The sequence below is a fragment of the Hylaeus anthracinus genome, unplaced genomic scaffold, assembly GCF_026225885.1.
Source record: "Hylaeus anthracinus isolate JK02 unplaced genomic scaffold, UHH_iyHylAnth1.0_haploid 11981, whole genome shotgun sequence".
NCBI lineage: Eukaryota > Metazoa > Arthropoda > Insecta > Hymenoptera > Colletidae > Hylaeus > Hylaeus anthracinus.
The window spans coordinates 8,270,931-8,297,699 of record NW_026534329.1 but is presented as its reverse complement, the minus strand read 5'-3'; the positions used below and the strand labels follow the sequence as shown (position 1 = coordinate 8,297,699).

General features: G+C 31.5%; 3 protein-coding genes across 3 annotated transcripts; 2 read left to right on the top strand and 1 right to left on the bottom strand.

Moving 5' to 3' along the window:
* The first annotated feature begins 1,508 nt into the window (after nucleotides 1-1,508).
* On the top strand, nucleotides 1,509-10,907 carry LOC128885488 (sodium-independent sulfate anion transporter-like). The gene is made up of 12 exons (XM_054139551.1): nucleotides 1,509-3,938; nucleotides 4,794-5,332; nucleotides 6,324-6,519; nucleotides 7,081-7,301; nucleotides 7,362-7,542; nucleotides 7,630-7,794; nucleotides 8,507-8,668; nucleotides 8,995-9,135; nucleotides 9,715-9,860; nucleotides 9,957-10,130; nucleotides 10,286-10,442; nucleotides 10,510-10,907. The coding sequence occupies exons 2-12, from the start codon at nucleotides 5,120-5,122 to the stop codon at nucleotides 10,695-10,697; spliced, it is 1,944 nt and encodes a 647-aa protein (XP_053995526.1). The 5' UTR covers nucleotides 1,509-3,938; nucleotides 4,794-5,119; the 3' UTR covers nucleotides 10,698-10,907.
* A 250-nt stretch (nucleotides 10,908-11,157) lies between these two features.
* LOC128885486 (kinesin-like protein KIF20B) lies at nucleotides 11,158-18,182 on the bottom strand. Its single transcript, XM_054139546.1, has 14 exons — nucleotides 18,046-18,182; nucleotides 17,244-17,757; nucleotides 16,539-17,160; nucleotides 15,413-16,466; nucleotides 14,972-15,346; nucleotides 14,784-14,880; nucleotides 14,251-14,693; nucleotides 13,871-14,164; nucleotides 13,753-13,797; nucleotides 13,356-13,680; nucleotides 12,906-13,285; nucleotides 12,673-12,833; nucleotides 12,458-12,584; nucleotides 11,158-11,704 (listed from the first exon to the last, which is right to left on the bottom strand). The coding sequence occupies exons 2-14, from the start codon at nucleotides 17,755-17,757 to the stop codon at nucleotides 11,639-11,641; spliced, it is 4,503 nt and encodes a 1,500-aa protein (XP_053995521.1). The 5' UTR covers nucleotides 18,046-18,182; the 3' UTR covers nucleotides 11,158-11,638.
* Nucleotides 18,183-19,371: 1,189 nt separating this feature from the next.
* On the top strand, nucleotides 19,372-25,285 carry LOC128885539 (GTPase-GDP dissociation stimulator vimar). Its single transcript, XM_054139630.1, has 10 exons — nucleotides 19,372-19,529; nucleotides 19,816-19,944; nucleotides 20,193-20,426; nucleotides 20,957-21,123; nucleotides 21,400-21,631; nucleotides 21,816-21,962; nucleotides 22,532-22,927; nucleotides 23,185-23,320; nucleotides 23,709-23,974; nucleotides 24,162-25,285. Exons 1-10 carry the CDS (start codon nucleotides 19,520-19,522, stop codon nucleotides 24,281-24,283), a joined length of 1,839 nt encoding a protein of 612 aa, XP_053995605.1. The 5' UTR covers nucleotides 19,372-19,519; the 3' UTR covers nucleotides 24,284-25,285.
* The last annotated feature ends 1,484 nt before the right edge of the window (nucleotides 25,286-26,769 follow it).

The window sequence follows — 26,769 nt, the reverse complement described above, 5'->3', positions numbered from 1 at the left end:
TTAATAACGAACGGAATTATTATTATGTAGTTCTATCTAAATTCCAAGAACATCTACGCTACCGTTTTGTTCGTATTTGCCTTTGTACACCGCTGCAGCAAATGTGCAAAAAGTACAAGTTAAGAAACACGATATCGTTTAAAATAAATGAAACTACTTAAAATATAAATACATTGTTTGTAAAAACCTCTCGAGGGATTCTGACGCATATAAAATATACAATATTAAAATGAGACATAATTGTATATTAAAATCAAAAAATAAAATTTATTTAAAATTCATCCCTCGAGAGATTCAAATGTATAATTTAATTCTACTCTGGAGGTTCGACGAAGACCTTATTGAGATGATCCCAACGATAAACTTTACAACAAAATGCGTACTTTGTGGACTTTTTAAATATTTTGCATACCATGTCAAAGACGATTTACGGATAACATAAAACTTTCGAGGCGTCCAATGATTTATGAAGAACCGGTATCGTCGTACGCGTACGTTCGTTCCACGTGTAACTCTTGTTGATACTTTGATAAAGATCGTGAAACAAGACGGGAAGCCTTGGGTCATGACCAATCTCTCCAACGGAATCACGTATAAAGCTACTCTATTTTCAACTCCAGACGCGGCCAGGTCGACAATAAATGCCTGTGCAAATATGCTATAGATTAGCGAGAGAAATCTCAAGAATGGGGAAACAGTAACACACTCGTTTATGTTTTATGTATCGCGCCTACAACTCATTAAGATATTATTATTTACTGCCTGGTTACTTAACTTCCGATCTACGCGAAGCTTTTATGCGGTTCAGACCCTGGGAGTCCATTGTATTGGAGTTTATAGTTTTATTGTTGCTTCTCGTAAAGAAATTTATTGTGTCTGTATTTTTAAGATATTGTAACGCGTAAAAGTAACGCCTAGGTTTTAAATGAGCGAATGTGCGCGTGTTAAGTACCGAGGAGAGTTTGTGTAAATGCGGTGGAGACCCTGTCTAAGAGGCGCCAGCTCTGGCTTGACCCCATGAACACTTATATTATTTGTACACTGTTGGTTGTAATATTCTCTGATTGATTATGGGACTCGGAACAAGTCTACCGAACCTCTTCTAAATTTCTATGTAATTTTGCTAGTACAGCTGATTTATTGACTCCCATGGCCTTGTTGCTTAATTAATAGTACTTAAGAAAAGGCAACAAGCATTTGTTAAGCAACATCACGGATAAGAAACCTTCCGTTTCGGGTTTACATGTCAAAGATACAGACTGTTTCGTTAATCTTGAGTAGCCTAGCATCTTTGTTGTGATAAAGGTACGTTACTAGTAAAATATTACAGCTTATTTTTGATAGAATGTAATTTAAACTATGAAAAAGATCACGGTATAATTTCATTATTTGTTATTACTGAACTGTGAACTTTATACATTTATAATGTACAATAATATGGAAAACATACAAAAAATATAAATTTATGCACGTTGAATATATTTTAAAATTAATATAATAAAACTGTTATTTTATTTTGCATCAGTTAACATAGCTTTTGCTTATGTTTAGCATGTATTTATTATATCAATTTATATCGTAAATGCATACAATCCGCAGTCGAGTTATTGTTATAGCTGTTTTTGACACTGCGTATCAGTTAATTGATTTATATATCAAAATTAATATTATCTTATCATAATATTAAACTACATGTAGCTGGAATAATTACAAACGATGAAATCATTCTTTCTACTTGTATGCCAAATTATATTCTGTCACAAATAATTAAGCGTTCAGATACAAAACAAATAATACTGAAAAAATTGAATCGTTAGCATACCATTTGTCTTTCCAAAACAAATATCTTTTTCCCTACAAATTGCCTACACTGACTTCCAATTTGCATTACATCTCAGAAGTCGTGTATCAGAAAATCATGAAATTTGGTGTAGCGACTTCTATATATGAACTGTATTGTATATTCTATATATGATTAGTGGTAGTAATAGTCGGGTGCCTTTTAGACAGGAAATTTTCGCTCCTCTTAAATAGGATTCACCATACTATCTTGGTTACAATGAGCTGACCCAGCAGTCTGTTTGAAATATTTATGTACATCTTTTCTGATGAAGAATACTTGTATTTTCCTTTAAAAGAAGAAATGCAGTAACTCATGTCTCTAGAAACTTTGTATTTAATAATTGAATTAATCGAAATTAAATTTTATTTAATAGCTACAGATTTACAACGTTTCTTCTTTTATTTTGTAGCTACGTATTCGCGTTGTTTATGCAACAAAGGGTGGTCCACGCAACGTGTGCACCTTTATAACTTCCAAAATATGCGTTGCTGGAGAAAATATTATATGTATACAAAAGTTGCATGGCTTAAAAGGGTACACTACGTAGTGAGTTAATTTTTTGTACATGTGACGTTTAGGAGATTTAAACCTTTGCGGTCGTATGTCTGCTCTCAGCCATCACAACAAAGAACCGTACTAATCTTATGTTGTATTCCGCAGACTGAAAAGATTAAAGCTGTTAGACAATAGTAATAGATTCTAAGATATTAGTGTAATAATAGATTAATGGAAAGATTAATGAAAAGATCATTAGTAATTATATTAAGTTATACAAGAATATGTGAACCAGTGGGTGGAATATCTGCATGTTACATTTTTCAAAAACAAATATATTGAATATCGTTATTTTTTCTGTAACAGATTGTAATAAATACCAAATAATCGAAAATACTTGGTAGAATTCCAAGTAATATTTTACAAATTGTGTTTAAGTGTAATGAGGGATTATGGTTTCTTAAAATATTTCAAAAACAATACTCCAAAATGGCAATAAGAAAGTTGAAGAAAGTTACCGAAAGATACCACATGATGGAGAACTATAAAATATAATGTTTACATAAAAACGTTACATTAAAACACATTAATGTGTAAACATATATATCTAAAGTCTACAAAAGAATGAATAAATCTTGTTTATCCTTCATAAGCTTGCATATTATGTATCACTGCTCGTTCTTGGGAAATTAATTCCGACCAGAGCAATAGCCATGCCTAAATTTAATACGACCGTAAAGGATTAAAGGACAACTTTGTCGCTTTAAATAGAATACTGTATTTTGTATACAAAAATATGAATCAAATTCCAAATAAAAAAGTGTTGACCTTTGTTAGCCCTAAGCCTAATAGGCAGTAATTGTCCCGAGTAATTTCACGAGTGATTTCACTTTATTACTCGAACATTTTCTTCGCGTAATATCAAGTCGGAGGTTCAACCTTATCGGAGATTTTCCACAGGACAGCGATGTTTACATAACAATGTTTATCGACGCGACACCATCTATCACGATCCGCAGTCTTCTATCGTGTTCGTGATCCAGTATTGAAGTTACCTTCGATGTTGCGTGTAATTACCAGACAGATAAAAGAAAAATTGAAATTTTGTAACGGTGAAGAAAATGATATGCTTTCAGTTTATGGTGGCTGGCATAAAGATGCAGTAAGAGCCAAAGTTATGTATACTGAGAGGTATCCTGAAAGGTATATTCTGAACTGAAATCAGTATTTGAGAGATTGTCTGAATCGCTTTGACGAACCGGAAGTTCTGTTACTAAACGTAGCAAAACGTGCTACTTCAGACAAAAATAAGATTGCGGTCCTAGCAGCGATAACAAAAAAAACCCGTATGAGTACACTGCAGATTTCAAGAGGATCTGAAATTCCCAAAACAAGTGTACTACGAATTCAACATAAAGAAAAACATCAATTCAATCACCTAGCACTTCATCATAGCACTTTTTAGCTCCATGGCTGTAAACGTCGCTGTTCTAAGGAAACTTGTCATAAGTAGACTCTGGATCTCCATGCAAAATCAAATCTTGGCAAACGTACCTACAAAAATTGAACCTAAATAGAAATTTAGTTCAATAATATCTCTGTAAATATTATAATATGAACTTTACTCTCAATATTTTTTACCTTCTTGCATACTGTGTGCATTTTGTAGTTTCTTGCACACTCAGATCCCCTATAAATACATAAAAATCCGCAGTCTAGCGATAAGGTTGAATCTCCTACTTGATGTTACGTTAAGAAAATTTTTTAATAATAATGTGAAATCACTCGTTTTACCTATTAGGTTTGAGGCTAATAAAGGTCCATACTTTTGTATTCAGAATTCAATATTCTACCATATTTTTGTAGAAAAAATATACTATTCTATTTAAAAAAAACCAAAATTGTCTTTCGAAGCTCCAAAGCATCTCCACCTGTAAAAGAATTAACACAGTATATAGTATGTCCTTTCAAAACATGTAACTTTTGTATATAATATATAAATATATAATTATCTATATATACAGGGTGCCCACACAACGTGTGCACCTTTATAACTTCCAAAATATGCGTTGCACAAAATACACACACACACACGCGCGCGCGCGCGCGTATACTGTATATGTAAATATATATTACACGTGTTTTTAAAAAAGAGTGACAGATTAAAACACAAATTAGTAAACTAGTGTCCAATGGTATTAGTTTTAACATAATCAGATTTAAAAATGGGTGAGAGCTCGTTATACAGGGTAGATCACTTAATCTACATATCTATAGTAGTATATTCAAAATCCGTTTAATATAACAAAATAATAAAAAGAACGTTTTTCTCAAAGTTATCGACATTTCTGTAAATAGGATATTATATTCTCGCTAACTTACTACCGTGTTTCTATGCAAGTTAATAAAACCATAAATTTCCAAAAACCACTCTTGGAAATAATAATCTGTCTAGATGAAGGATTCGTGGCTGAATAATCCAGTGATTCAGCTTTCTGTTGCCAAAGCTCAGAACAAACGCCTGGCACCGGCAACAGGCACAATCGAGCGATAACAATTTGAAACCCGTGAAAATACTCCAATAGGAAGATAGTACAGCATCAATGTTTGCGGTCTGTGAGCATAGTGCGGGCAACGTGCGAACATCAGTTTGCGATACGGTCTTACCAAGTTGACGACTGTAGTTCCTCCCGTGAGTTCGGTTAACATCATTGAAACGATATCGGGAGGATCCCGACGGACGTCTGACTGGAAACGCGTGCTCTCTTCGATATCGAAGCAATGCCAGTACCCGATAAGGATTCTGTTAGTCTGGAAACAGAATCAGAAAAGAAACAGAATTATTCAATTGCCAAGTACGTAACTATATTAAGTTGGTTGCCGAATTATACCCGATTGGATGCTATCTCGGATTTGGTGGCTGGAGTGACTCTAGGACTAACGCTCATTCCTCAGAGTATCGCTTACGCTGCACTAGCAGGTCTGACGGCACAGGTATGGCACTTTAAAAATCTCACCTCATTTGTTTCTTTGCTTTTTACTTTCATTGCAACACTATTAGGATGGAGATCAAAGGTAGTCATGTTCTGACCACCAGTAAGACTGGGTGGTCCATCGGTCTACTTTTGTCTCCAATCTTCAACCATTTCTTGCCCATTTTAATTTTTGTCCTTTACAGCACCATTTGTGAACCAACATGCAAAAATTTAATTGCAAATCTGCAATAAAAAATGGGGGTTCCCATTTCAGTTTTTTATTTTCGAGTTTGGTATCATTGGATGTCCTCCTTCGCAATGAATAACTTTCATTTCCCACTTGTTTTGATCCGATGCATAATTCTTGAGATATTTGTCTTCAATGTCTTCAGATAAATGGACCACCTTGTATAGTAGTGTCTTTATTGCTGTCACTCCAACTATTTAAATATTAAGATAAAGGATAAGGGTAGTCACATTCTATCCATCGGACCTCTGATCAAACATTATACATTAATGTCCTTACTCCAATCACTTTAGAATAGCTGAATATTCAAATACTTAGATTAGGATAGAAAAGAGAGATGGTCACATTTTATCTAATAGAAATATAGATAAACTAGACCAACTAAGATGATCTGTCCTCTGACTAAGTGCTATACATTAATATCCTTATTCTAGTCACTTTAGGATATTCAAATATTGGGATGGTTGTCTTCGTTGCTTTTTAGAGACATGTAAATAACTCTACTTAGTAAAGTTGCATAGTACACTGGTGGAAATAATATTTACTTGAACATTTGTGTAATTTTCTATGAACTGTTAAATCATGTTAACTATAAGTAAATTATATTAAATTATATTAAACTGAAAATGCAAATGCAAAATGAAATTATATTTGTAGTTATTCTGTATCTTTCAGTTTAACTCAAGTATGAATCATGATGTTGTTTTATATATAATGCTAGATGTTACGTTAAAGAAACATCAAAACGATGAATTTCTTTTAGTATGGACTCTACTCTTGCTTCGTGGGCGCTTTTATATATATTATTTTTGGGACAATCAAAGAGGTATCAATTGGACCTTCGTCTTTGATGTCCATCTTAACTTTGGAATACACTAGAAACATGCCTGTGGACTTTATCGTGCTTTTCACTTTTCTGGCTGGATGCGTAGAATTGCTGATGGGGATACTACATTTAGGCTTGTATCGACAAATATTTTTAGTAATAGAAATTATAATAGCTTCACTTATATCAGGTCAGAGTACAAAGGGTTAAAAGGTCTAAGCAGTCAAATTATCCCAAAACAATCTATATGTATTAATTCCAAGAAAATGAGTCTAAATCCACACTTTTCCTTTTACATAATTCCTTTTACAAAATTTCCCTTTACAAACATTTATTTCTTATATGTATGGTAAGAAGGTACAGCAAGATTATTAAAATAACAACTACAAAACAACAAAATTTCATTTTCCATTGAAAAACAAGCAACATTTTTACCTTTTCTAAAAACATATGATTAAAAGTGTTTCTTAATCTTCGATAAACATGAACATTCTATAAACTGAAAATTTCAGTCATGCATAATTTCCTCGGAATTAATTTCAAATGAAGGTTGATTTTGGATTAATTAGACTTCCTAGTTCAAACATTATTCACCTGTACCATATCAACTAGGTCAGATAATCGAGATTCTATTGTACTTGTAGCTGTATTTGTTTCCCGAAGGACGATCTAACGTAGAAAATCATTTATACAGGGTTCTTAGTAGACTTCATATCCATACCTGTTACATCAGGATTCACATCAGCCACTTCTATTATTATAATCGTGGCTCAGTTGCAAGGGCTTCTGGGATTGAAGTTCAAGGCATCCAGCGTTGTTGCAGATCTAATCAAGATATGTCAAAATATTAGAAACATTCGTGTACCAGATATGACTCTTGGACTTTGCAGTATAGCCTTTCTTCTATCTTTCAGAGTAAGATCATTAACTTGCCAATGATAAAATTGATAAGTAATGCATGTTACATATTTACAGAAATTAAAAGATCTGGATCGCTGCTTTTCGAATAACAAACAAAAGAGAAATGACAAAGAAAGTGTTTTAAAAAAGATCTTGTGGTTTCTTCCTATCTGTCGCAATGCTTTGGTGATACTAATAACTTCCACAATAGCATTCTATCTCGAAAGAGCAGGATCAACCCCATTTATTCTTTCAGGTACTACTTCAAAGTGTCATTTTATTATCAAAGCATTGCAGTATCAATATATTACACGATTAACTATTCTTTTATTTCGCTTTAAAGGAAGGATACAATCAGGACTTCCTACGGTATCCTTGCCACCATTTTCATCGCAAGTGGGAAATCAAACTTACACTTTCTTCGACATGTGTTATCACTATGGAACAGGGATAATTGTGTTACCTCTTGTGTCAGTGTTAGCGAATGTGGCTATTGCCAAAGCATTTGGTAAAAAGTACACTTACGCAGACTTGCATTCAAAATGCACTATGACGAATGCGTCGTGTTTATCTAAAAGTTCTATCTATTCGTTGTCTGTTTTCTTTCTTAAAACAATGCAACATGACTTGTCGTATATGTTTTCATTGATTGTTTGTACAGAAGGGCATATGAAATGGCACGAACAAATCTTGAATGCGAATGAACTGTCCTCCATAATAGTTAGACAATGTCTGAAAAGGATAATATCATAATATAATATAATATAATAATAATATATAATGTATAATATAATGAGTATAAGTGGTGAAAGAAACTTTTGGGACAACCTAATATTTAGAAAATACATAAACCAATAAATGTTACAATATCATTATTTTGCTTAGTTATTTAATGTTTCATCAATTCGATATGAATATAGCTGTATGAAACAGCTAGTCCTAATTCTAAAATATAGTACCATAAAGTTGCTGATAGTATCCCTTAGTTTTACATGTGATAAACTACCAGAGAGATTTTAGTGAATATTTCTCACATCGTGTGGTACATATATGGGTAATCCCACTCTTGAGTAAAAAATACCTTATGTGACTTCACATTTTCATTTTCCCTAATAAGTTTCACGTGTTCATCAGTGTGCCTTGAATGCAAGCCTGAAGTTTCTCTATCTCTGCGCATCAACCAGCATCAACGAACAAACAATGTATGATTTTGTTTCCAGCGAGCGGCAAGACCCTAAACGCGACGCAAGAAATGCTAACACTTGGTTTGTGTAATATATTTGGGAGCTTATTTTCAGCTATGCCAAGTACCGGAGCATTCACGAGAAGTGCTGTAATTTCTGCCAGCGGTGTCCGAACACCTCTGGCTGGCATATATGTTGGTAATATTCTTATTTTAAGCATTTTAAGTATTTGCAATGGATTCCAATTAATTGAGACATGTTGTGTTAGAACATTTACTATTATTGGTTTATTTCAGGCAACTAAATATAACTAACACTACAGGATTAATTCAATTAAGTCAATGAATTATTAACAAGATAACGAGGCTGTAATCCTCGGTGGACTCCACATGGTCTTTTGAGGATTAAGGTTTGCCCTAAATAAACTATTCGATTAATCGATGGCCCAATAAATCGGAATCCACTGTATTTCAAGCAAACATGTTTTTATTAAGTTTCGACTAAAAAGATCTCAAACATTGTAGGTATCATGGCGTTATTGGCGTTAAGCTTTTTAACTCCATACTTTTATTATATTCCACGTGCCACGCTTGCAGCAGTGTTGATAAGCGCTGTAGTGTTCATCATTGACTTGAAGATAATAAAGCTACTCTGGAATGGAAGCAGTAGGTGTTACAATTGATACAGAGTAATGCTCATCAGGCTGATATATAAGATATAAGACTATAATTAATATCACTGATGTGCATGATGCACTCCACATTAATGCAATTCCAAAATTTTGGTACTTCAGTTCGCAAAGTAGTCACATGTCATTAATATTTGAAATACAATTAGTGACGTAATTCCTTAAAACGCATAGAAGTATTTAACAGTCCACTATGTATGTAGTTAATTACAATGTGCCCATATTAGAGATAACTTTATTTGATAGTTAAAGCTTCATGGTATATGGCTATTTTTCTTTTCCTGATTTTCAAAAGCATTTCTTTCATTCGAAATCTGCAAATAACATGACTATGCAAACTAACAATGTATTCACAGTTTCAATTGAACTTGATCTTTCCATAGTACCTAATATTTTTATGTAATTTATTTTGTAATATTTTTATCTATATTTACAGTAACTAATAATTGGACTAGCCATCGATCATTTGATTGTTTCTGTTAAGCGTACAGAGTATTTTAAATTATGCATCTTGTAAAATACACTCAACGATATTTTATCTTATTCTTTATTGTAGAAAAGGATGCCTTCGCTGCAATAGTTACATTCTTAGTTAGCGTCTCTTTAGGAGTGGAGATAGGACTTTTAACTGGCGCCCTATTTAATGTAATTTTCCTCCTTCGACCATCTGCAAGGCCAAACATTGAAGTATTACAATGCAAGGTAAAAGATGATATTCTAATACAACCCATTGATAATAGTAGTAGTGTTAAGGATCTATTTTCTTTAATTCTATTTCTATTATTCATCTTTTGTTAGACTCAACATGGAGACAAATACGTAATGATCAAACCAGATGCTGGACTTCTTTATCCTGCTGCTAACTATTTTTGTAATAATGTAATCGAAGTTGTTCAAAAATATGATAAAAATGACATGGTATTCATTATTAATTGCGAAAGGATACAAACTATTGATTACTCAGCGATAAAGGTATGAAGTAGTAATTTTTTAACAAAAATTTGTTAACAAAGTATTCTACGACTTTAGTGGAAAGATATTATTGCCATATTGTATCACTCTATGCTGATACGTATTCTATGTAAGTAATTTCATAGGTTTGAATGATACGCACTATTCCGTTACAGGGAATTGAAATACTATCGAGAAGTATGAATACGGAAAAAAAGAAACTATGGTTCTTGAACGTTAATTCAGAAGTGTCTCAAAATATCCAAATTCTTGGTAATAATAAATACTTTTGCTTCATTGACGAAGAAGACAAAATATCCTGTATATTTTACGGTACACATTACAGTTATATTGATACTTTCAATCTTATTTTGATTATTCTAAAGCATATATATTCCAGATGATACAATAACGACAAATAGAGAAGAAGTGAAAGAAAAACTTTTAGAAAATGTTGTAGAAAGGGCAACGTTTACTCTCATAAATGATAGAAACTGTTCACAGACAATTGACAAATGTGTAGAAAATGTTGATGACGGTCCCGAAGAAATTGCATTAATGTCGACGTTATCATCTAAAACAAAATAAAAATGAAAACTGAATCGACTATTAATTCGAATCAATATTTCGTCGAAACAACGAATATCGAGAATAAAGATAAATAATTGTTCTTTGTCTTCGAAAAGGAGGAGGTTACTCTATTCAACATGTATATATATATATATTTTTTTTTTCTTCTTCTAAATGTCCATCAACTTCGAAAACGAAAGAGTTAATAAAATTTAATAAATAACGTGATTAACATAAAGGCTTGAAGTTGTACATTTTGAAGATAGCATTCGTTCAAATGATATCTTTCTCTTCTTCGAGATGTCCTGATGTACATATTCAATAGTTTTATTTCGTTTATTTATTTCTATGAAGGGCATTCTTTCATGATAAGGAATCAGTCCTCCCATTAATAGCCACAGTATACAATTTCTAAAAAAAATTAATGATGCAATAAATAACGCATTGTATCAACGAACAAGGGGAAAAGAACAAGACATTTTAAAAAATACGCGGCTTTAATATAAAGTATAATTAAAAGGTACATAAAATACGTTTTATCGTTGAGCCTTTGCAGTCCTATCTCGAGGTTTGGCAAAAGTATACTGGAATCAGAGAACCTAGACCGCAAAGGGTGAATGTTATTGTACAATTCTAGGTTATAAAAATAAAACTAATTCTATGGCGTAAAGAGTACAATAGGTTGGTCCAGAAATATCACAGGAAACGTTACTCCCTTTATAACGTTCTTTATAGAAACGATAGATTAAGGAAACCCAATGCAACAGTTACGTTAGACACAGTTCACATAGTTCAGTATGAAAGCGAGCACAACTTTTTGACCTAACTGAACTGTTAAGTTAGTTTGCCAGTATGCGAGTACCTCTATCGACTCTGTTAGTCTTTAATGTCTTCTTCTCGGTACTGGCGACTCTTGATTCACAAGTTATTGTAGGTTGAGATATTCTATATACACATCATTATTTTCGTCTGGTTCGCAAACTACGAACTGAAGGCATTGGTGACGGCGTGATTTCTATGGTACTCTGAACAGACAAACACTTGTATAAATCATATGCGTAGTATGTACAGTGGGTGTAGAATGTATTCGTACACCGATCAATTTCCCAAAAAACTTTTCTGTGAAATTGTAGTTTCTTAACTTCTTTTTGTATAATCAATAATATTTCACATGTTCTCGGAAGTCTCTAAGATAGATATAGTCCAAACAACATTTACTAGTTAATATAATTTGTGGAATTAACAAAAACATGTGACTGAAGAATGAGAATTCTTATGACGAACCATTTACAGTAGAGTTTGTAACGTAGACACATTAGTTTATTGCTCCATACTAATTAGAAAACATCAAATTTCCAGTAAAGTATTTTTAAAAATAGCTCTAATAGAGGAATCGAAGAAGATCCACTTCGAATAACTAATACATTTAGTTAATTTAATCCCACGAAAGAAGTATTATATACTTGTAAAGTAATGTAAATTTCCTATTTTTTTTAATCAAGTTTTAAAAATTAAACAGTTGTACGAATACTTATTGCTTCAATATTTCTATCGATTAATTGTTTTTTTCTTGTTAATTTAGCAACTTAATAAATAGCTATTTTTTGTGTAATCTATCTATTCTAAAGATTTCCGAAAATAAATAGAATGTCACTGTTTATAAAAGAATAAGTTAATAAATTACAATTTTACATAGTTTTTTTGGAAATTGATCGGTGTACGAATACTTTCTACATCCACTATATGTAATAATAAATGTTAAGGTTACAAGAACGTACCTCGAGGGGCTCGATATCTTGAGCAGACTCTTGCTCTGGTATATACAATTTCTTCTTACGAGCATTTTTCTTTTTCTCCGAATGCGAACCCGAAGAAGATTGTAACGCACCATGTTTTGTGTTTCGTCTAAAATAAAACAATATTCTTGAATATCTATCTAAAATCAAATCATATACATATATATATATATTGTATATCACGATCAAGAACATACTTCGTTTCGGACTTGGAAAGATCAATTACTGATACTTCGTTATCCGACGGTGACATCACGTATCTTTTTGGCGGCCTTCTTAGTCGACGTGACTTTGGCACTACTTCGTCTTCTGACGTGTTTTCACAATATTCTTTCTTTTTAGCTTCGTTTTCTGTTACCTATGAAATAAGACTTATTATTACAAATTCAACAAAAAAATATTCCATCGAAAAATGATAAAGAAGCAATACCATTGTTTTCTGTTTGGCGATGTCTTCTTGTTGACGTTTTACTAAGTTTTCATACATTGCGACCATCTCGTCCCTGTGCTTCATAAATGCCTCCATTTCACGTTCTTTCTCGGTGAGACTGTTTTTCAGTTCCTCGTTTAGACTTCTTAACCTATCGTTTTCTGCCTGTCTTTCTTGGTTGCTTTGTTGGAGAACATTGAGGACCATGGCGTTTTGTTCTAAACTTTGTACATGCTGTTTTAAAGTCTTGATATATTCGTCCTTTTCCGAAAGCATTTCTTTTGTTTCTGTTAATTGCTTAATCGTATCCTTCATCCCCTTTTCCATCAATTTATCGTTCTGGTCGTCATTGTCGGTCTTCTGTATCAGATGCTTTATTTCTATAACAAACAGGGAAAATATAAACAGAACAAAAGTAATACGCTATTTATAAACACGTATTTAACTAACCACTTTGAAGCGAAGATATTTCAATATCTTTCTCGTGTTGTAGTTCCTCCGCATGCTCTAACTGATCTTCGAGTTCTAGACGCTTGTCGTTATTCTGGTCCAATAACTTCTGTAGACGTTCCTTTTCTCCTCGACATACTTCTAATTGTCTGTTTAACTCTCCAATTTGTTTTTCCAGCTCTGTTATATTTTCATGGTCGTGTTCTAATTCTCTGAGTTTCGTGACGTGGACATCTAAACACTGCGATTTGATGTCAAACTTCTCTTTTGCGACATCAAGTTCTTTCTGTAAATTATTTATCGTTGGTTCGTGTTCGTTTTTGCACTGAAAAGTAATGAAAAGTAATGAAACGATTAAGTATACGCCAAAAATTATGATATTTCTGTAAATACATACCTTTGAGACATGGGAATCAAAGTCTCTTTGCAAAGTATTCAATTTCTGGAAACATGAAGTTTTTAAAAGTTATAGAATTTTATATAAAAATTTATTAAGATAGTGAACAGTTACATACCTCCATACATTGATCGTAGTCTTTCTTAGTAACTGAAAGTTCCTTTTCAGCATCATTAAGTTGCTGTTCATAGTTGGTAATTTTTGACTCTAAGGTATTCTTAAGATCATCACTATGCTGCAATGCCTCTTCAACATGTTTTTTGCCTTCTTTAATAACAGAGATTTCATTTTGGAGCGACTCGATAGACTGTTTATATTTTGTTAGAACAACTTCATTCGTATTACTTTCTTCCAAAAGACTTTCTATTCTTTGTTTCAAGGACGATACTTCTTCTTCTACCTCTTCTAGTATCTTAAAAATAATGGCATTTGTTATAATGAATAATTGCATTATTATATACATTGATAAAATATACAGTCACTTTTATTTTTACATACCGAACACTTTTCTTGGTATCGTAATTTGATGTCGTCGTGTTTTACCGTTAGTTTTGCTAATTGATCCAAAATAGCGTCATAATCTTCAATTTCTCCGACAAAACTTGTTTGACTAATCTCTTCCTTTGTCATACTTTCGATGGTTTGACTACTTTTATGATGCGCGTCATTTTCAGTGTCATCTGCCTGCTCTTTTTCAGGTTGGGTATTAGTTTGACTACTTTTATCGTGTACATCGTTTTCAACTGTAGGCTTTACATTAATAATTTTCAAAGTGCATATTTGATCGGCTATATCCTTTAATTTAAGTTTAGCAGATTCCAACTCTTCTTTCAAACTTTGTATTTCGGTTGAACTTTGAGTTAATTTCTCTTTTAATGCAGAATTCTCAGCCTCCACAGACATTATTTTTTCTTTCATTTGGGGTTCAAGCTTCTCATTTTCTGTACAGTTAATAATTAATTACGTCTATAGTATTTTACCAATAAAAATGTACGTACTAATTTTAATATTATTTTTCTTGTACGACTTACCTAATATTTCTTCCTTGGCAACAGGTTGGGTTTCCAGCGGTAGAACAACTTTATCAAGGCCTTCATTTTTCACAGCATCATCGGATTCTTCAAACAGCTATTAAATAAAAATTTATAATATACATTCGTATTAATAAAATTAAACGAAATAATTATTTATATCTTTAAAAAATCAAACAATAACGTACATCCTTTTCGCATTCTACATTTTTTATACTACTCTCGATCGAAGCTGTTTTCTTCAATAATTGGACTTCATCTAACAACAAACATTTTTCACTTTCTAATTTATTTATATATTCTTGCATATTGCATAGCTCGTTATCTTTCTCCACTATTTTCTTGCTTTGATTTTCCAATTTTTCTTCTAATATCTCGACAGTCTTAGATTTTTCTGTCAAGCAAATATTAATATTTCCGAGGTCTGCTTCTAAATCATCTATAGTTTCTTGTTTTTCAAATAGTTCTTCTTCTTGTTCTTTGATTATGTGTGTTTTTTCCATCATCTCGGTAGTGATCGAAATGTACTCTTCCTTGGCTTCGTTCAAGAATATTTTAAGTTTCTGAAAGAGGTTAATTATGAATCAGAAAAATAACAATAAGTTCGTTATCAAAGCTGTTTTAAATACCTTGACTTGTTCCTGTTTAGCGACTAGCTGAGTCTCTAATTCTTCTATATAATACTTAGTATCTTCATCGGAAGAAATGACATGCTGAGCAGCATCCAACAAACTCTTCACATTCTTTAAATCATCCTTTACCATGCTCAGTTCAAAAATTACTTTATTCTTGTCCACCATTACGGATTTATTCGAATTTTTAAGTTCCTTAATACTACTTCTTAGTTCCACGACTTGCGTTTCTAAACGCGAATTTCTTTTTTCTAGCTCTTCAATAATTTTCTCATTGTCATCGTCTGCATCGACGGACGATCGTCTTCTCTTACGACCATCGTGTTCGTTCAATTTTTGCTTGTAGAAGTCCTCAACTTTTTTCAGAGACCATGCAAGTATATCTTCTTGTTCCTTTTCCACGTCCTTTATACGATTCTTCCAGTCAACTTCGAGCTTCTTCATCATAGTAGTGTAAGTATCGGCTACTTCTTGTCGTATCTGAAGATCACGACTAAACGCAGAATTTTTCAAAGCAGCGATTTCTTTTTTCAATCTCTCATTCTCGCACATCAACTCTCTGTGTTCTTCGGCATGAACATAACTGGACAGACTATTGTCGTCAACGTCCTGCCAATCTTCGCTTCCTAATTCCGTAGCGTCCCAATCAGTCACTGTTTTCACACTTTGTCGAACTATTTCTGTAAATCTCGTCTTCGATTTTTTCTTCACCTTTTCCTTTTGCTCTATAACTATTTTCTTTGCAATAGCGGAGAAGTTTAATACACTCTGCGTTTCTATGTACAAGTTCGGTACAGGATTGATGTTTACAATCAAAGCTATATGCTCTTTACCGGATAGCGCTTTCTGGAATAGCCTCGTTAATTTAGATTCTCTGAACGGACCGACTTGTTCGATTTTCTGCTTCGATATCTGTCCGTCGTGAATCGTCTTCAAACATCTTCCTAGTACCATTAGGCTCGTGTTAATATTTTGCGCTTCCTTCAGCCTGTCACCGATATTTAACGTCTTCTTTAAACGTTCTGAACCAGCCAGATCGCAGAAAGTGAAACTGTAAAAAATGTATCGTATAGTACGCCAGGTATTAATGTAACAATGATAAAAAGAAATATTGTTTACATACGTGCTAACTTCTACAGAATTAGGGTCGTTTTCGATGTAATACTTCAAAAGTTTGATAGTAAATATACAGTGAGATCTCGAACTTCTTGCGTTTAAAGCAGTCGCAGCTACCTTCAAATTGTACTGTCCAGCCATTAAAACTTGATAAGCTTCGGACCCAGAATTAACACAAATTGTCTTGAGGCCTTTAATAAATGCCCTCCCGTTTGCATCAGTTACTACTTTAAGAGGTGTTCTTCGATTTTTACTCTCATTTGATAAGAGGTCATAAACAGTTTCATTATAAATTTCAGCAAAGGAAACCCAAACAGAATAATGCGCGTCTATACATTGGCTGGGCCTGATCGGGACTTCTTCCTGCAATAACTTCTGCATTTCTTTGTATGCGTTAATATATTGATATTTATCCACAGAAGCAAATGTCAATAACTTGGTTTTTATTTCTAATTCTTGAGCACGTTCAAGAGGATCCACGCTAACGACGTCGCAATGATTTACTGGTTTGTAAGAGGGAGTGGATTTTGTCGTAATATTAGAGAAGACAAACTCTAAACATCTCGGTATAATTCCAGGGGATGTGGTGGTTCCTTGTAATGTGTAAGACTTCCCTGAATTTGTGGTGCCTATAAAATAATTAAGACTTAGGATTTAATAATTCAAACTTATTTAACATGTATCTAATTTGGAAAACGTATAATGTCCTTACCATAAGTCATGATAGTAGAATTTTGCCCGGTCAAAAAGTCCATCATTTGTTGCTTCACAGCTTGTTCGAATAATTCTAATTGAGTAGTCTCTGGACCAAAAGTTTTAGTAAACGTAAACCTCCTGCATATAATATCCATGCTGTTAGATCTTTTAAGGCAACTAGTATTGGTATCTAAAGTAGGCAGCCTTGTGAACAATGTAGTCGAATTGATAATGTTATACGCATCCTGTTGTTCTTGAGTTAATTTTAACTTTCTTGGGAACGGTTTCATTCGTAAATATACTTTAACGGTTTGAAATGTTTGCGAGTCTGAATTTAATGAAGTGGTGTCTTCTATAAAACACGATTCTTCGACATCATAGACAGAAAGTAAATTTTTCCTCGTTTGCTGTGAAATACATGGTCGATGATTATAAGCTAATATACTTGGATCTCTTCCAAATAGATACGACATATCTTCCTGTGGAATTGGATTGCTAGAGGGTCTAATAGAATCTACTGTCTTATCCATCTGAAAAAATTAAAACAAAGTATTTACTTTTTGTATAGCTTATGTTTTTTATATTAGATTCAAAATACTGTGTATCTTTTTGTGAATAAACCTTCAAGAAAACTAAAATATTTTGAATCATTGAGACATAACTCTTAAATGTACATTTTTAAAGCAATTATAAACAACACGCATTCTTATTTATATACATCACCCATTATTAGAGATTGTTTAAAACGAAACGTTTGTATGTGAATAATAATACAATAAGATGATTAACCTGTTAAAGAGTTCTCTTTAAACACATACCTTTTATTCTAAGTTAATAGGTCTCACTTATTAAATAATAAATTAATTTAAAATATATGTTTACGTTCATTTCTTTTCGCCGACCCTTATTCCACGACAAACGGTTAGTATATGGTGGTAACGTGGTAACAGTTAGCATTTCAATTTGAAATCTTACCATAAAAAAGCTGTACGCTGATTGGTGGGATCTTTGCAAACGAGTGTTATTACTGCGTTAGCGTTTGACCAATGAAATTCGTCAGATGAGAATGTTTTGATTCATCGTAACCCCCTCTACTTTATGTTTACAAACATTGAATTATGGTTGTTAGATACAGGGTGTCCCAAAAATGTTGTAATACTTTGAAAGGGGTGGTTCGGGAGGTGATTTGAAATAACTTATTCCTTAGGAAAAATATTGTCCGAGGCTTCGTTGAAGAGATACTAACGGAAAACACTGACCAATCAGAGCGCGTAGCCTACCTCCGCCAACATACTCGCACTCTGATTGGTCGGGGTTTTCTTATTTTTAATTATTTTTAATTAATTAATATCTCCTTAACAAAGCCTCGGACAATATTTTTTTTAAGAAAAAAGTTGTTTCAAATCACCTCCCGAACCGTCCCTTTTAAGGAACTCCAATATTTTTAGGACACCCTGTATTATAGCTTTTGCAATTTCGTTTTTGAATCATGATAAATTATACGTTCAATGGCTGGCAAGAAATTTCAAGGTGTGTGATTTCACTTAAAAAACCTTTTACAAAATTTAAATAACATCCTTAATTCTTAATCATTATTCCTAGACTCCTGAATTTATTTTTTTGTTATTTCAAACGGTTAGAAGAAATATGAAAGAAATGAACCAATCAGAGCATGGGTAGAGGCAATATGGTGTCGCCCACACCTATCAAAGTACGCCAAATACACATATCTTTATCTACTCGTATCTTTTAAACTATTGGTTTCCTAAACTTTTAACTTACATTTTCGGACTTTTCAGATCAAAAACTACAAGATTTGATAAGTTTTAACCCCCCAAAATATGGGCCCCTGAGCCAAAGTTTAACCAATTTTTTATTTCATTTTCCTCGAAAGAACACTTTGTGAGGCGATACATATACTATTTATGATTACAAAAAGCATAATTATTAAATGTTTTTTTCATTATTGTTCCTGAAAAACGAGAAAAATATTTAATAGAAATATGAATGAAATACTCTTATAATTTTTTAGTCCGTGGTTGGTTAGTTGGCATCTATTTCACACTAGTTTCACAAAAGAAAATCTGGGTAATATGTGAAGTTGAAATGAAAATTTCTCTATTTCTAGTATCACGTACTTGAAATTTAGTTTTCTCGTCTAAAGACTCACCAATTCATGGAAGATCCTTCGAAGATCATTGAAGATGCTGTTCTTTGTTAAATAAATTATATTGTAATTAATTTTTGAAAAAAAATTTAATTTGTATAATATTTGAAACTGAAATAAAGAAAATGATGGAAGGTATGATAAACAATTTTTCAAGCATGTTTTAGATCAAAATATATTCGATTCAATTAATTTCAATATCTGTCAATCCGTGGTTAAAGTACGAATGTCAAAACATCTAATGTTATTTAAAGATCTTTCGATGACGAATAAATGAATACTTATGTATTACCAAAGTACTTTGTGTTAAACAGAAAGAATTTATTTTACGTGATATCAATGAATTATATCCATGATATTTAAAATCGAAGAACATATCAAATGTATGTTTACTCATTTTTAAATATATTTCTTGTTTCAGGTGAACTGAAATATAACATTGCTAAGTTAGTCGAAGATTTAAGGTTTGTTATAAAGTCAGAAAAAGAGATCGAAGACATTATCCAAATTTTAGACTCGATTGTCAATGTTAGCAAAACTTCTATTGGAGGTATTATGTGATTCTTAGTATTAATTAATTGAAGGATGCTAAAATATATAGTTATATTTTTGTTGCAAGCGATAACGCTAGCTGCAAAAAATTTACATCTATACATACGTAATAAAACCTCGATTATTGAATTATTTTAAGATATGTGACTTGTTTGAATAATCGAGGTCCCATTCTATGTATAATTTAGCATATATACATATACTTTTATATTTTCTTGTAATAAATATTTACTTTATCTTTTTTAGAAGCTACTGAATTCACAGTGGACGATGTCTTTTTAACTTTATTGCATCACGAATCTAAAGAAATCATTGTGAGAACTGCTAAAGCAATCGCTGAAATTGCCAAGAATGAAAGGGGAAGAGAGAAATGCACCAGTATAGATCTAGTGAACGCATTAATAGATCTCTTAAAGGATGATCGAATTGATGTATTGACACAAACATCCAGAGCTTTGGGAAATATTTGTTACGAGAATGGTAGGGAGCTTTAATCCCTAATGAACCAAATTTTATTCATGTATGTAGCTAACATTAAAATGACCATTATTATAATACTATATTATTAAAAATAGTAATCCCAATGATTTTGTCTTGGTTATTATACAAATTTGGTGTTTTTGTAGGTATTATGTGTTCAATAGCAATCTTCGATTAAAATCCGTAACATTTAAAATTTTTTCTTAATTTTGTTGTATGCATAATGAATATACATTATCAAAAAGTTATAGAAACTGTAGTTTAAGGATTAAAATGGGATACTGCATTTAAAGTATTTTTGTAAATATTCTAATATACTCTGTATTCAAGGACTACGGAAATAGAGCTAGAAGTGTTTAATATTTGATTAGCATATAGGTACTTGAATACTATGAATAAACTTAATAAAATTTTATATAGAAATAAAAATTTATAGTAAAGAAAGATATTGATGCAAAACTTAATTATATAGAATTTCGTTCAAATTACATTCAATCGATTTGAAACTAATAAGAATTAAACAATTATAGAAAATGGAAAGAAATTCATTGACGACAATAATGGGTTGACTTCAATTCTGGCAGTATTGGAGAAAAGTGTAACACTGAAAAATGTAGAAGGAGTACCATTTCTCCGTAATGTTGCTGCAGGACTTCTGCTGAACTTTCTTCTTGATCGATCGTCTCTTCATAAAGAAGTATGACACATTTTGCACACTCTCTTAACTTTCTTTATCACATTAATTATTCCCATTGTTAATATTTAAATTATCGCATGTATACTAGTATGTTGACAAAAGATACAAATCGTATACTATGAAGAAACATACTTTGTTGAATTGTAATTTTGTACATTGCAAAGAAAAGTAACGAACACATACTAATACATTGATGTAATCATCATAAATTCTTAACATAACATACTAGTACATTCATGGTAATGAATATGTTAATCTGTAGGAAAACTTTCTTAGGCATTGCAACAGGAAACAGTACCTATTATCTGCAGTATTTTGGAAATCGATGGAACTACAGGTGGAGAAGCTGCGATGCATGCACTTCCAATACTAGGAATACTGGATGATGCTAATATAGAGTTTCTAGATGAAAGGCTTACAAAAATTTTGATTGACATTTTGGCCAGCGATACATCTTCGGAACTTTCTGAAATGTGTTTGGAACTTCTTCATGGTCAAGCAGAGAATGGTATCTTGATAATTATAAAAACAATTTTGAATCGCTAGAATTTTAAAGCTTTATTCGATTAGTAATCTAATAAAATTCATTTACAACTATTCTTACGACTTAGAATATGTAAAATATATATCATACCGTTGACTTATATCATTTGACGCTGATTGACATTATAATACAAATATTTAAATTTTAGAGAATGTAAAGTTATTGCTTGCAAAAGCAGGTGTTTGTGAATTATTGTTAAAACTTCTGGAAAAACATAGTCCATATTGTACTGACGAAGAGACTAGGTTATTGTTAAAACTTGCCTGCAATTTAATCGTCCTTGTATTAACTGGAGGTATGTTAACAACGATATTTTGATTCAAGTAATATTATCATTGTCTGTAGAAGATATTGAAATGCACTACTATCTTTCCTGTTCATATTATTTTAATAAATAAATTGAAATAAATAAAATGATAACAAATGGCCATTTATCGGAATGTAAAGATTTAAAGCGGAGGTTATATTTGGTAGATTAAATGCGTTAAATCAAATTGCAATTAGGGGCTTTATATTACAATAAATGACCTAGTTATTATAGGTCTAAATAAATGCTACCATATTACAAATAGAATATGCAAGGTTCCATTTATAAAAATTAATTTGTTCATTAAATCTCCCCTATCGCTTCATTAAAAAAAAATTATTTACGCCTTATAATTTGCTCCTTTGTACCAAATAACTTTTGTAAGAATATTTTTTAATATCTTCATCCTTCCATATGGTATTTAACCATTCTTATCTAGCCGAAACACCCTGTATATGTATATAATATATGTATGCAGATAATACATATCATTTAATGTGTAATTAGAAAATTTATTCATACATATTATAAGAAAGTTTATAATCTATTTTTTTCAGATGAGAGTATGAACTGTCTCTATGATAATAGTAATGGGATTGTATATAAGAAACTAGTTCAGTGGCTTGAAAGCGAGGACAAGGATTTGCAAATCACAGCGGTGCTGGCAATGGGTAATTTTGCGCGCACCGATGCCCATTGTAAGCTCATGGTTACTCAAGGTGTTCACCGCAATCTCCTTAAACTGCTTCAGAGCAATAATACAAATACTGCTGATGTAAGATTCCAGTATGCTTTACTCAGTGCTTTGAGGAACCTTGTCATTCCTGCAGAAAACAAGCCTATAATATTGCAAGATGGATTAATAGATGTTTTGTATTCGATGCTGGATATTCAATCATGTACCGTGGTTATTAAATTATTGGGAACATTAAGGATTGTTATCGATGGCCAATGTAAGGTTACATTTCAGAAATATTTATTACAAATAATAGTTTTTAAATACGTGTTCATATATATCTTTATTTTTATTTTGTATATCTCTTTCCAATTGTTACAATATTCTTTGATATCTATTCCTATGCAATTTATCCAGATGAAATTGTTACTTTAAAACGAAATGATAAGAAATCATTTCCTTATTAAGAAAATAAATCTAATATGTAAAAACTGGTTTTGTAATATAAATTGATATATCTATTCGCTGTTACAGGCGAAGCTGCCATAGAGTTAGGAAAAAAAAATAATTTAATAAAGAAAACTGTTGAATGGTGCGAAGTTGAAGAACTTCCTGAAGTATTTCAAGGTGAAGCACATCGCTTAATGGCTTGGCTGATCAATAATAGCAGGTAAATTGATTTTAATAAATACATATGATTGTGCAAAAATGTATGTATTTCTATGTTGCAATTCGCTATATTTATAATTTCTATGTGTCTAAAAATATCTTTGGTACTTGCTTCGACAATCTTTTTAGTATTTTCTAATACTTTGTAAAATATTTTCGTTTTCTTTATTTATGTTTGATATAATTAAATGGTATTAAATTACTTCGTCACAATATTATTTTAATCAGGAAAATTAAATAAAAATTAAATAAAATTTTCAAATCAAATGGACACTCACATTCTGATTTTTACTATACTATTATTATACATATATGACAATTATTTTTACAATATTATTTGAATAGGTAAACAAAACTAAACTTACATCTTTTCGTATCTTTTAAATTAGGAATAAGGAAATTTCACTTTCGGTAATAGAACATGGAGCAGTGAAACATTTAGTCAATATGCTAATGGCACATCATATTCTAATGCAGAATGAAGCTTTAATTAGTTTGATGATATTGACCACAAGCTGTTTATCTGAATGCGAAAAGCTCCTTCTCGAGGCTGATATAGGAGAAAAACTCTGTAAATTCTTTGATACTGTGAACAATCTAGAAATACCAATTTTGCAAAACATTGTGTCTCTATTGGATAATATTACTAATTCAGGTATTATAAACTACATTTATTTAACGTTTTGTGTTACACTTTATGCATAAATTTTATATTTTATAACGATAATATCGATAAAATGTAGACGTTCAAAGATATAAACAATGACTTTTTAATTAGTTTATATTATAAAAAAAGAAGTGTTGGGATTATGCTCAAAACTGTATTTAAATAAAAATTTCAGGTACATTAAGAGAACATCTTGGAAAAACTAACTTAAGAGCATTATGTCAAAAAGTGGCTGAAAATAAAGGAAATTCAACTCTTCAAAACAGATTACAAGAGATTTGTGACAAACTTAATTAAATAATGGAAGAAACTCGAAACGTTTTTTTATGAAATACTGTCATCCAATAGAATATACAATTTTTTCCTAAAAAAAAAAGAAAAAAAAAGTGAACCTTGATGCTGAGATATGATAACCATTTCATATGTAAAGCAATATTTTTATAAAACGTCCGATGTGTACGATTATAAAGATCAATTCATATTGAAACAATAAAATAGAATATTTAATTTCATCCATTCAGAAGTGGTAAGTAACGACAATACATGAAAAAATTGTTTGAAATCGGCATCATGTTTTTAACTAAAATCACAAGCATTCAATTAAATAATCCATTTATTGAATTAAGATGAATATAATTGTGTAAGATGAATATACTTTGTATATGTATCTATTATGTGGTCAATTGCTACTTAATATAAATGTGATTAATCAGTTGACTAACTATGGGAAAATTCTAAAGATTTGTGAATACAAAATCCAGTAGGTGGATGTATAATTATTCGCCGTTTTTTAAAAACGATAATTGTCCAAAAACTGAACATCAGAATACACTCGGAATATGTTGATAAACTACTTCCTGAAAAAGTTTTGCAGGAGCCACAACGGTACGAAAAAAACACGCCAGATGATTATGGATCAACCCGGTATATATACTTTTAGGAATTTGACCAAACTATATTATTTACATGACCATTTATGAGATTAATATTAAAATAAATCTATATATGAGAACTTCTCATAGTTGAAATGTTTATTTGCTTTATTATTCTCAAAGAATGCATGCATTCTTTGTAATTGCAATTACTTTTGAAAGTTTGACATTGTGTTTCTACTAAGATGATCAAGAAATTACTCCTTTAGATTTGATATTGTTTAAAAACTACTAACAATATCAATGAATTTATATTAAATGTCATAGCTTTAGTTTCTTTATTTTTCAACTATTGATAAATCACAGTTTTATTATTGTATCTTTACGGTGTAATCAGAAAAATTAAATAAATGTCTAAACTAATCTATTTCTTATGCTTTTAATATTTTAAACAAGATGTATAACACGTAAGTAACAATTAACACTTAAATATAACACGTATGTATTATTTTATTTCCATGTTATCTATATTTTACATTTTACTTGAGAAATACATGTATCGAAGAATTTATTATTTTCAGTAACAGTGAATATATCCAGCATTGTAGATAAAAAAACTCATACCATACGTTCTACTGATAATTCTAAATTTGAAGTCTCTGAAATCTGAAGTTTTAAATATAACAATTTTAATTAGGGCAGTAAATCTTTAACAGTACTAAGGTGCTTATTCAAAGTTAGTGAAAAATAATTTATAGTTTTTGTTGCATATTTATAATTTCAGCAAAATTTCCAAGGTATTACAACGTGAACAAAAGTAAAATACTAATGAAAAATGCAGAATATCAGTCCACTGATGATATAACAAATATATAAAGGTATATTTTATCATTTTTATTTTTATTTGTAGAAATGGTTTTTTAAAAATTTCTTACAAATTCCGTTAAATATTTAACTTCTACATCTTTTTTCAAACTTTCTTTGAATAATGTTGTATACCATTTCATTTAATAAATATTGTAATTGTCTTCTAAAATACATTGTAATATATATATATATTGTATAAAATGGATATAAAGTTTTATTAATAATGTTTCTTTAACCTAGTGTACAAGTTAATGAAATAGTATAGAATAGCTCATGAAATAGACTGATTCTTTTCTTAATTCATTTATGATTGATGGTAAATGAAAAAATAATTTCGGACATTATTACTTATACAGGGTGTCCTAAAAATATTGTAACACCTTGAAAGAGATTTCTTTTCGAAAATATCAGTTTACAAACTAAAATAGCTTTCCAAACTATTCTCTGGTTAAATTTACACTCTTCGAAAATACAATCTCGTGAAAATTATGTACAGTACGTGTCAATTACGATTAATACAGGGTGTCCCAAAAATGATGTAACACCTTGAAAGAGGTGGTTCAGGGGGTGATTTGGAACAACTTTTTCCTTAGCGAAAATGTTGTCCGAGGCTTCATTAACGAAGATGTTAACAGATAAAGCCTGGCCAATCAGAGCGCGAGGATGCCGGCAGAGCACCCACGGAAGGCGTGGCTACGCGCTAGGCGGCCGCGCTCTGATTGGTCGGGGTTTTCTGTTAATATCTCCTCAACGAAGCCTCAGACAACATTTTCGCTAAGGAAAAAGTTGTTTCAAATCACCTCCCGAACCACCCATTTCAAGGACTTCCAACATTTTTGGGACACCCTGTATAAGTCTCAACCTGATGAACACTACAACTTATCTGTATATGCGAAGTTCAGTAGTCCACAAATTTTGCTTATTGTTGGAAAAAGTTGTTTCAAATCACCCTCCGAACCACCTATTTCAAGTTGTTACAACATTTTTGGGACACCCTGTATTAATCGTAATTGTCACGTATTGTACATAATTTTCGCAAGATTG

Bases quoted from the DNA above. Each gene is read 5' to 3' on its own strand.
- LOC128885539 (XM_054139630.1), top strand. The intron at 21,124-21,399 runs GTATGACACATT...AAACTTTCTTAG, and splicing joins GATCGTCTCTTCATAAAGAA to GCATTGCAACAGGAAACAGT. The intron at 23,975-24,161 runs GTATTATAAACT...TAAAAATTTCAG, and splicing joins GGATAATATTACTAATTCAG to GTACATTAAGAGAACATCTT.
- LOC128885486 (XM_054139546.1), bottom strand. From the start codon at position 17,757: ATGGATAAGACAGTAGATTCTATTAGACCCTCTAGCAATCCAATTCCA. The intron at 14,694-14,783 runs GTAAGTCGTACA...TTAACTGTACAG, and splicing joins TGCCAAGGAAGAAATATTAG to AAAATGAGAAGCTTGAACCC. The intron at 11,705-12,457 runs GTACGTTCTTGT...TTGTCTGTTCAG, and splicing joins AAGATATCGAGCCCCTCGAG to AGTACCATAGAAATCACGCC.
- LOC128885488 (XM_054139551.1), top strand. From the start codon at position 5,120: ATGCCAGTACCCGATAAGGATTCTGTTAGTCTGGAAACAGAATCAGAA. The intron at 9,861-9,956 runs GTAAAAGATGAT...ATCTTTTGTTAG, and splicing joins TTGAAGTATTACAATGCAAG to ACTCAACATGGAGACAAATA. The intron at 10,443-10,509 runs GTACACATTACA...TATATATTCCAG, and splicing joins AATATCCTGTATATTTTACG to ATGATACAATAACGACAAAT.